Below are 9609 nucleotides of genomic sequence, written 5' to 3'. Positions count from 1 at the left end.
TCTACCGTGAGTTGTACGCCATGTCATGCCTTAGTTCCGGCACGAGATACAGTCCGTATCAGAAGCGCCCCGTAAGCATTCTGTCGTTGACGTCTCTGAACCAGCCTGAAGTCATCCATTGGGCTTTGCTCCCAGACACCAATTTCCGTTTTTTGCCTCTGCCGCGCCTTGCAGTTGCATAACTCGGTGACTGCGGCTGCTCATGCCACCGAGTTTGGACCCCATTTGCCACAGAGTTGCTGGCAGGAGAAAAGCGTCCAACGCAGACGCACATATGTGCAGTTGCATGCTTGGGTACGTGAAACCAGCCATAGTATCTCTGCCTACCTCCCCTCTGAGGTTTGCGGGGTTCGCATGGTTGCACTGCAGAAGATGGCTAGCCGGTCGTTGGGGCTTTCGTAGAGCAAAACGATGGAATTGAATGCTGTCGTTGGACATTGAATTTTTTTCGTGCGCAACTGTACCTGACAGGACTCATGTCGGTCAGGATTGGACCAGATGAGGCCCCAAGTAGGCCATCTGCGCATATCCCTTCTGTTCATCCGTGGTCTGCCTCGTCATCTCATAGTCGGATAGTCTGACTCCATTGCCGATCCAGCTCCGCAGACACGTCCAAGTGCGTGATGGTCTGTTATAAGTCAACCGTTCTCATACCACGGTCACGAATTCACGGCCACTCAAATTACTCTGGCAGGTCGTGTCGTCGCTCCAGAGCGTCCCGAGCGTCGCAGAGGCGGAGGCATCACTTGGACGAAGACATGTGGTTGGGCTCCGGGCCAACTGGTGACAGGAGCGTGCAGGTGGGGTCGTTTGGGGCGGCGGTCGAAAGTGGGGCCCAACGAGCCGGTTTTCGAATGGAAGCACGGTTCGAAGCGCCGACGAATTTTGCGGCCCTCGATTGGCTGCGCTTGCTGCAAGTGCGCGCAAGGAACCGTCCAATCAACGGTGCCATCACGGCTGCTACAGGGATTTAATCGCCCTCTCCCGGCCACCCCTCGACGGCATGAGTTATTATGGGTCGGTGGAGCTTGGACCAACTTTCCATCTCTTGCTTGATTTCCTTGTCGACATTGGACGGAGCTTGACCACAGAGTTGACCACTTGCAGGCAACTATTCCTTGTTGCGCCTCTGCCATCACTGGCTACAAGTCCGCCGGGTCTTTTTCATTTGGCATCTAGTTCTTGACGTTCATCTGGCCCTCGCTCACTGGCGAATAGAGGCACGACCCTGAATTCTCGGCGTGTTTCTGCCCTTGCTCGTCGTGCCCTGGCCACCTCGCAAAACTTTACCATCGCGGCTTAGGTACTCAGTAACGGCAATTGAAAAGCTGTTTCTCGCCCAGAGCTGAAGGTTCTAATAATCTAATAATTGCTCTTAGTTACCTGCGTATGTAGCTGGTCGCTCACTTGTCGAGCCAAGAAGTGCTCATGTCGTCCTCGGGTTTGATCCAACATTATTGTGCCAGACGAACCAATCGCCGATGTCTGCAGCCAGGACATTGCAAAAAGTCCCAATCCAACAACAACCAACAACCTCGATGCCGCCATGTTTGTGATTCGTATCAAACGGCCCGTCCCTGCTCAGGGTCGCTTGTTCGCGGGAGTCCCTTTCCCCTCTTCACTCCCGTGCCCTAACGATCCAACCGTCATGTCCATCAATGCCGACTCGGCCAGTGGTGCGCACCTCAGGTTACCAACTGACCTGGACCATGTAGGTGCGTTTGTGGAATCACATACTCTGCAACGCAGGGTGAATGGCACACGGATAGGCGAGGCTGGCTCCTACAGCCTCCAATGCGGTGAGAAAGATATATATTAAGAACAAGCAGACTGCACATGGAGTTCAACAGCAGGAATTTCGGCATCAGTCGACTTGCAGCTTGGCTTTCTCCATTTTCAGCAAAGAAACCATCTGGGGTCCGGCCCCACCAGTGCATCATACAAAACTACTCCGGATGGAACTCGGAGGGGCTCCCGAGACGGAGAAAGTTGCCCAAATGGCCAGAGGCACGCAGGTTTTTGGGTAGTACCAAACGAGTATTGAAGCCAGGAACGATTTTTGACAAACTCACAACACTTTATGGTGCCGAAGACCCTGTACGGATTTCGCAGATCCCAAATACAAGAATGTACGGAGTATCACGAAAGGGTGATAACAGTGGCGGTTCTCTTACCCTTGTCCAGCACACCGTTATCCCGGTCCGATACCCCGTCCGGTACCGAGTGCAGAGGATGGTTTGATGTGATCTGAACCAATTTGCAGCTTGAGATATGTACGGAGTACTACATATGTATACCTCCGCACAGGGCGTTGAGAAATAACATGGGGTCAAGTTGACCGCTTCAATCTGCGACATATCGTGCCAGCAAGTCACTGGACTCACTGCACAAACTTGTCTTGCTGGCCATGGCCTGACTTTGGGCCACCCTGGGCTTCCAGCTGGTGTAACGCCGCGGACGGATATTAAGATCTGCCACGTGAAGGATACGTCACTAGACGGGACACGCAGAATTTAACTTTCAAGCGCCATCACTGCCGATAATACGAACCTAATGCGAAATGTGGAGGACCAACAACCTAGTCAATTGTCCTAGTTCAGTTTGAGTGTATTGATGCTCGCCAGAATAAAGGGTCATTACGTAGTACATGCCTTCCAAACGCCAAAGATGCAGCGTTTTGCAATTCAATTGAAGCCTTTTCCCACAAGAATCAAACCCCCAGGCATAAGAGCTGCATATTCAGGGCAATCCAACAACCACATCCAGCTCCGGAACTGGAAGCCTACTCGTATCGATGCCCGCGCGTGGGCACAAGAGCAAGACGATGGCTTGACTTCAAAGAAACGCAAAACATCCAAGTATACTAGTTCTCGCTTCAGCCACTGAACTAAAAGCAACTAGTTATACTCTCCCCTCGCCATATCATCATTCTGCAAGTCGATGATTCGCGCAACCAACTCCTCCCCCACAGGCGGCCCGTTATCGCGGCCCAAGGCATGGAGATTTCACAAGCCTCATCGGCGTTGGGAACGGAAATGCTCACACAAAAAACCAAGAAACCAGGGGGGTTCTTAATCACAGTTACACTGCTGTGGCAGCCCTTGGTCCGGGTAACAAGCCCTTCCGAGCAGGGGAGCCCTGGTCGTTGGCCCGTCGATGTCACTTTATTTGGCTTCTAAGCGTGCGATCACTTGCAGACTCCAGCTGCAAGGTTCTCAGAAGACGCCAGAAACGGCGTGCTTCGGGTGGCGACGAGTCGAGCGGCAACTAAGGAAGGAATATTACAGGATGAAGAGACTTCAACTTCTCACCCAGCCATCAATTTTACCATGTCGAAATGATGATGTTGGTTCGCAGGTTCGGTGGTGCATGCACTCCGTACGTGCGGATCGCATTCCGGATACGCTGCCCCAACGAGTTGTACATGTTGGTGCTGGCCAACATGAGTCAAGACTTGTTGACAACGGCGGAGGGAAACTTGCTTGCTACGTATGTCGCTTGTTTTACTTCCGAATCGGTACTGGCAAACTTAGAAGAAGAAAAAAGACACAAGAGTCCGTATCCACAGCATCATCTTGAACAAAACGCAGCATCGAGCCGAGACACAGACACCGCCAATATCACATCATAGCATGGCAGTATCTGCAAAGTACAGGCTTGGACAACTTTTCCACCTCCATCCCTCATAGCGATCGCAGCCCGACGGCTTTTCTATGTACAAAAATAGGCACACCGTGCCGTTTCCTTGTCCCCAACGTCGTCACACCAATTTTTCCCCCGCCATCGCCGCGCCACGCTGGATGCCTTTGAACATGAATCAATCATGGCCGGAAAATACTAAAATAAAATAAATCATGGGGAAAAGCCAAGGTAAAGTCAAAGAGTCGGGCCGGTCACCAATAAGCCACATCGGAGAAATAACTTAGCCCTGTCGCACATTCAAGTCCATTGTCCATATTTTTATCAGGTCGTAATACTCTGTACATGCAGGCTCTACATCATGTGCGCTCCAAAGCATGATATACTAATTGGCCCTCCCGCATGTATGCGCGTGTGCGTGCGTGTGTGTATTCACTTACCCATGACAAACTAGCACTTCTGTCATGCAAGCCATTTCACGCCCATGTCCAAATGTACATAGAATATCTAGCTAGCGGTGTTTACTTGCGGCAACTGCACGTACGTATTACAATACCCGTTTGGTTTTGTGCCGAGAAAAGAAGGATGTGTTTGCAAATGTTTGCTTTTGCGGAAATGCAAGGCTGAGAAGAATGCAGCCCTGCCAACGTGTACAGAGTCGAGAGAGCCCTTGTTTTACTCCCCCGCCCTGTGACTGGGATGGCCATTTGAGACATGGAGACGTTGAGATCAACGTTTTCCCGTTGTTGGATTGAGCAGGTTCACCAGAGTATTTCGTTTCTTTCGGCTCCGTTGATGGAGTTACGCCAGGTGAGTTGTATCGAGTAGGGAGCACGGAGTACAAGGCGACTGAAGCGAGGCGCAACGATACAACATACTACATATATTTAGAAGCCTGTGCCTATTGTTGGTCATAGCGGGATAAGCTGAGAATAGACAGGGGCCGGGTGAGACATGCTGTTGGGGCGGAGGAGAGGCTTGTGGGTGGTGATGTATCACACACACCCAAGAGGGCTGTTGCTGACATGAGCTGCGCTTGGCTTTATTTTGCAGCTTGAGCATATCACTTGATTGGTTTGAATGCACTGGAGGGGCTGTGGAATCCGTACTCCGTATAGTGTCCGATACTGCTCGTGGCTTTATGGAATCTATGGATGATATCGCGTTGAGTCGAGAGACTGACGGAGATTGCAACTTTGAGAGACATCCTCGGGAACAGCGGTCCCGGAAAACCATGCTAGGGCCTCTCCATCCTACTCTGTGAAATACCAGCCTTGGAGTAGGGGGAGAGCCTGAGAAGTTTGTTCGACTGGGTGGGAGTGGTGTAAGTCACGGTGGCTTCACGAGGTTCGGGATGCCGTGCTGACAAGTCTACCAGGGCCACGGGGAAACCCCCCTAAATCAGGGATCCGTACAATACGCCGCGGACTCGGAATATGTAGAGACACTTTGTTTCTCATGACAGAACGTATGATTACGACAGATTTTGTCAACCCGTGCCTACGAGCTGCGAGGTACTATTGGGAAGGCTCAACGGTTTGGGCCGAGTAGCCATGGTATAAAGACAAGTTCCAAATATCTGACCCTTGGATCAATGAATGTAAGCATTGGGTAGTGGTTTCTCATCTTGTTGAAGAGTTCACTTCAGCCATGAGCAGGTTTGACTAATAAACAGCAAAATTGCAAAGGGAGAAAGGCTCTCAGCTACTAACGAGAGATTCACCTGCTGTTTGAGTTTAATGCTTTTAATAGCGTGTACACCTACAAACATATAGCAGTCACGGCCTCCAATACAAATGATCCAAGCAGCACCGTTCGAGATGTAGAAGTTGACAATGACAACGAGCCAGGCAAGTATGGAAGTGAGACGTGGTGTCTAAGCGCGTAGTGTGTACTTGGCTCAAAAGAGGACAACTCATCGTGTAATATGGTTCTCGTAATGAGAAACCCCGGAATGAACGTCACGCTAGTCGACATGTCTAAAATGCAGAAGCTTCACATTATTACTGCCCGTGTGCTGAGGAGACGACCAAAATACCGGCGAGATGAAAGCTATCCGCTTCTCCCTGTCAATGTACTCGGATTCTCCTTCCTCTATGCGTATATATATGTAGCAACTTTTCCATAATGGTCTTGATAGCCCCAGGCAAAACCTCACTTGGAAGTTGCCCAGACGTCGTAACAAAACATTCTTGTAACCCATCTCGGCGTCAGATTCGATAAGCAACCAGTTGAAGTTTCTGAGGTTCTAGTAGATCAAGCAACGTATATCAGTGACAGATGTGCTTGGAATCGTTTGCACATATAGACACCATCAGCTATAAAGTTGACGAATAGTCGACACCAATCACCAGTTGCTAGTAACTGGCCAAGAAGAGGGCCACGAATTCATCCAGCTCCATCATCCGACTGGACCCTTTGAAGCAGTCGGACAAACTCCAACTGTGTGCAAAGCCGGCCTCGCATGATCCAGCTGGTGGCTCTATTGGCATAATCTGATCTCCGGGGCCAGCATTTCCTTTGTTGAAAAAAAACCACGTCCAGTCGCAATTTCCAACCATCGTCATAGCCCACCCAGAGCAAGTTGAAATGTACTCCTTTCCCTAATACGAGGCAGTTGTTACAGCCGACAACCTATTCCAGTGATAACAGCACCAAGTCCAACAGTCTGGCCGTTCTGCGTCTTCGACATTGTCAGCCTAGTACTGTTTCGGCCGGGTATGTAAATAAATGAATCACCAAAATAATTTCGCACTTCATAACTCCCCCACAGCTGTATACGGGGGATGGCAGAGCTGCCTCACGGCCTGGTCTAGTTGTGGTACGACGAGGTTCATGTCCCTTGCAAGGCATACCCGAAAAAAAAAAAACAGCCGATTGAGATTGCACCATTGCCATTCATTAAACTGTGCGTAGAAATACTCCTTTCACATTGGGTTGGTTGATGAAGAAGTCGGGCTATCAGAAAAACTACATCGAGTTGGATCGCCTCGCATGGTACCGCCTTGCCACGAGGACGACGGTGCAGATATCAATCTTCGGACTTGTCTGTTTCAACGCAGTTACGCCTGGATGGATGGCAGTGCCTGCATCGCAAGCCCACTTGGCGAGTTGTCCAGTCTTGTGCATTCCGCGCACGCTGCCCATCACGAGGCTTCTAACCAGACTTCTTATTCAATTATTAGGGAGCATCGGTAGACCCAACCAATCAAGGCACGTGTCGTGCAAAGAACTATAGTATGAGAAAGCTAATGTGTAATTCCAATAGGGTATCTCTGCGAAGCAGGCTATATAAAATGTCCGTCATGCGCAGACCTATCTGCCAAGTTCATGCTAAACAAACAAAAGTGACAGTCATCTTGATGACGAACAAGCCACATCAAATGGTATCCTAATACTGAGCGCTAATGCTTGTGAGGCCCTGTTTTCCTCGTGTCTATCTAGATGCTATCGCAATGCGACTTTTCTGTAATCCCGAATGTTCCCGCTTCGAAATGAGATGCCCGCTCTGACATTGTAGTGAAACCAAAATGCGCGTCCATGAGAGCGCTCGCTGTCAAAAGAGAGAGAAAAAACCGCTCAAGGAGATAATATCAACACCCCACGATAAAGGGGCGCGTTGACATGTGAAAAAAAAAATATCCAAGAAAAAGGCCCGGAAAGGTAGAAAGAAATTAGATACTAGTAAATAGCCGATGCCTGCATGGTTGAGGGCCTGAGACGGCGGTGTCGGTGCGAAGAGGAACCGTGTCCGTACGTACCGCTATAGTGGTTGCAGGCACGTGGATCCCAGCACAGCTGGGCAATGGCGATAAGAAGATAAGAGGTCGACATCGGAATGTGAAAGTGAAATGTGTCCAAAAGTGTGTGCATGTGCAACTCCGAGCGAGGCGGGTCATCTTCGGCGTTGGGCCATCTGACCGAGGGTACTTGGGTACTTGGGTACTTGGCCTGCAGGGTCCCGTGCAAACTTGCTGCCTTCTGTCACCTGCCGTCTGCCAACCGCCACTGGCTGGCAGCGCTGGAAACATGTGCGTCGGGTGCCGAGTCTACGAGTACTTTGGCCACCACGGAAATCCCAGCTTCCGAAGCGTGCTGCGGATCCGCCTCGGTACTGGCTGACTTTGTTTCGCTTTGGCCCAGTGGCTTTTCCGATCAGACCCGTTGCACGCTGGATTCCAGCAATGGCACACCAAACTCGACAGCCAGCTGTGTGGTCGTGTTTGCCTGGTGACACCAGCATGCTGCCTCGCCGTGGTTGGCTAGATTCGCTGCTCACCACAAGAGCATCGCGCGTCACCCGCCGGAGAATCGTGTTTGCACCGCTCTCGGGTGGCAGTCCCCGACTTTTTCCATAATGCATGCACCAGCCAATGAGGGCATCATCACTGGCAGGCGGCGCAGCTTCGTCATTTCCTGTGGCTGCGATATCGATGACCAACGGAAGCTGACTGGGCGCGCGGATTCGTAAGTGTGCAACGGCGCCTCGTGTAAGCTGATTTCGTATTGATGCGCTCAGATGCTGTTTTCAAACACGCTCTGCAACGTGTTACTCAGATGGCTGGTGCCTCGTCGGTCGATTTGCACGTGGTGTGGGGTATTAGATCTTGGGGTGTTTAGGGGTCTGATGTGAGAAAAGTGTGGGGGTTCGAGTAAAATGCCTGAGACCGTGGTGTAAGTCAGATGTCATTTTGCCTGCCAGGCAGGTCAAGGACACGCATAGACTTACTGTGCAAAGCCATGCCTCGGAGGGCAGACGGATAAGAGTGGCAGTCATTCGTTGGACTCGGTTATCGTCGTCAGCGATGCATGTTTGACCTTGGGGCTCTTCTTGGGAGTGCTTCTTCGAGCCCGCAGTGCGGCTTGGCGACGGCGCTCCTTCTCCATTTTGACTTGCCGGAGAAACTCCTTCTGTCTGGCAACTCGCTCACACTCTAGTCGAAGAAATTCTTCATCAGAAATGCGAGGGGGCGAGCTGATTGCTACCGTAGAAGGTGATGATGAGCTGCTAGAGCTGGAGATACTGCCGACTTCGTCGTCGTAGGCATCAGAAAGAAAGAGGTCGTCGTCCGAGAGATATGAGGTCGCGCGTGGCTCATCGTGCTCGGATTCTGATAGTGATGAGCGTCGCGGCCACGATGGGAAGGCGCACGTCGAGTCTTGATTCCGAATGTTGTTGAAAGGAATATCCAAAGGCGCCGACATAGCGCTCATCGAGCTATATGACCCGTACGAGCCATACATTGTGAGTGTTGTGGTTTGTGGAGGAGTTGAGAGTAGTCGATAGTGGTTGTGCCCAGTACAGGGTGCAAGACCGAGTCGAGATTATTCCAATAGGTACTTTTGCGTGGACGTGGTGTTGTCGTGGCACGGTAGATGATGAGTGTTGACGCAGAAACGTTCCAGGAGTAGGAGGGCAGAGACAATATAAAATATAGATGCCGAGTGTTGACTCGGCTGTGACAATTATTCAGGTCCCTCGGTTGATGGGTCCGTCGGGAGCCGGAACCGTGCCCCAAGAGGAGTTGGTGGGATCAAACGTGAGTCGGCGGCGAGAGGCTTCCGGGCTGGGGCTTGGGAGAGGACCGGTAAGACTCGCCAGGCCTACAAGTGCCAAACTCTGTTATTGAGCAGGGCACCGGACAATGATAAGCTTGTGACTGACACCTGATTGCCACACTAATTATGATGGCGTGGGTGACGGCGATGGCTGTCGGATGAACAGTGCTTCAAAGGCAGAATCGAGTGTTCAAGGGTGACTCCTGGGTGATGTTGGCGATGCCAAGTTTTGTATTCGAGGTCAGACGACAAAGGTTATATTAATCATGAGTTGGTAAAGTCGGTGACGTGCAAGCAGCGGACACGGCAGGTAACCACGCAGAAGATATTATATACCAAGCATCACGGCACATGTGTGAATGAATCATCTGGGCGTAAGGTCTCGAGATGGGGGGATGGGGGGTGGAAAGG

At 51.1% G+C, this 9609-nt stretch overlaps 2 protein-coding genes across 2 annotated transcripts; both read right to left on the bottom strand.

Annotated features, from left to right (window-relative positions):
* Positions 1–7534: 7534 nt before the first annotated feature.
* MAA_11087 (uncharacterized protein) lies at positions 7535–7882 on the bottom strand (the record flags this gene model as incomplete). Its single annotated transcript, XM_011413053.1, has 1 exon — positions 7535–7882. The coding sequence occupies one exon, from the start codon at positions 7880–7882 to the stop codon at positions 7535–7537; it is 348 nt and encodes a 115-aa protein (XP_011411355.1).
* Positions 7883–8412: 530 nt separating this feature from the next.
* MAA_02609 (uncharacterized protein) lies at positions 8413–8883 on the bottom strand (the record flags this gene model as incomplete). Its single annotated transcript, XM_007820607.2, has 1 exon — positions 8413–8883. The coding sequence occupies one exon, from the start codon at positions 8881–8883 to the stop codon at positions 8413–8415; it is 471 nt and encodes a 156-aa protein (XP_007818798.2).
* Between the last annotated feature and the right edge of the window lie 726 nt (positions 8884–9609).

The sequence above is a fragment of the Metarhizium robertsii genome (genome assembly GCF_000187425.2).
Source record: "Metarhizium robertsii ARSEF 23 chromosome Unknown MAA_Scf_4, whole genome shotgun sequence".
In the NCBI taxonomy this organism is placed as follows: Eukaryota; Fungi; Ascomycota; class Sordariomycetes; order Hypocreales; family Clavicipitaceae; genus Metarhizium; species Metarhizium robertsii.
Note: the sequence above shows the minus strand (reverse complement) of the source record. Positions and strands in the feature narration are given on the sequence as shown.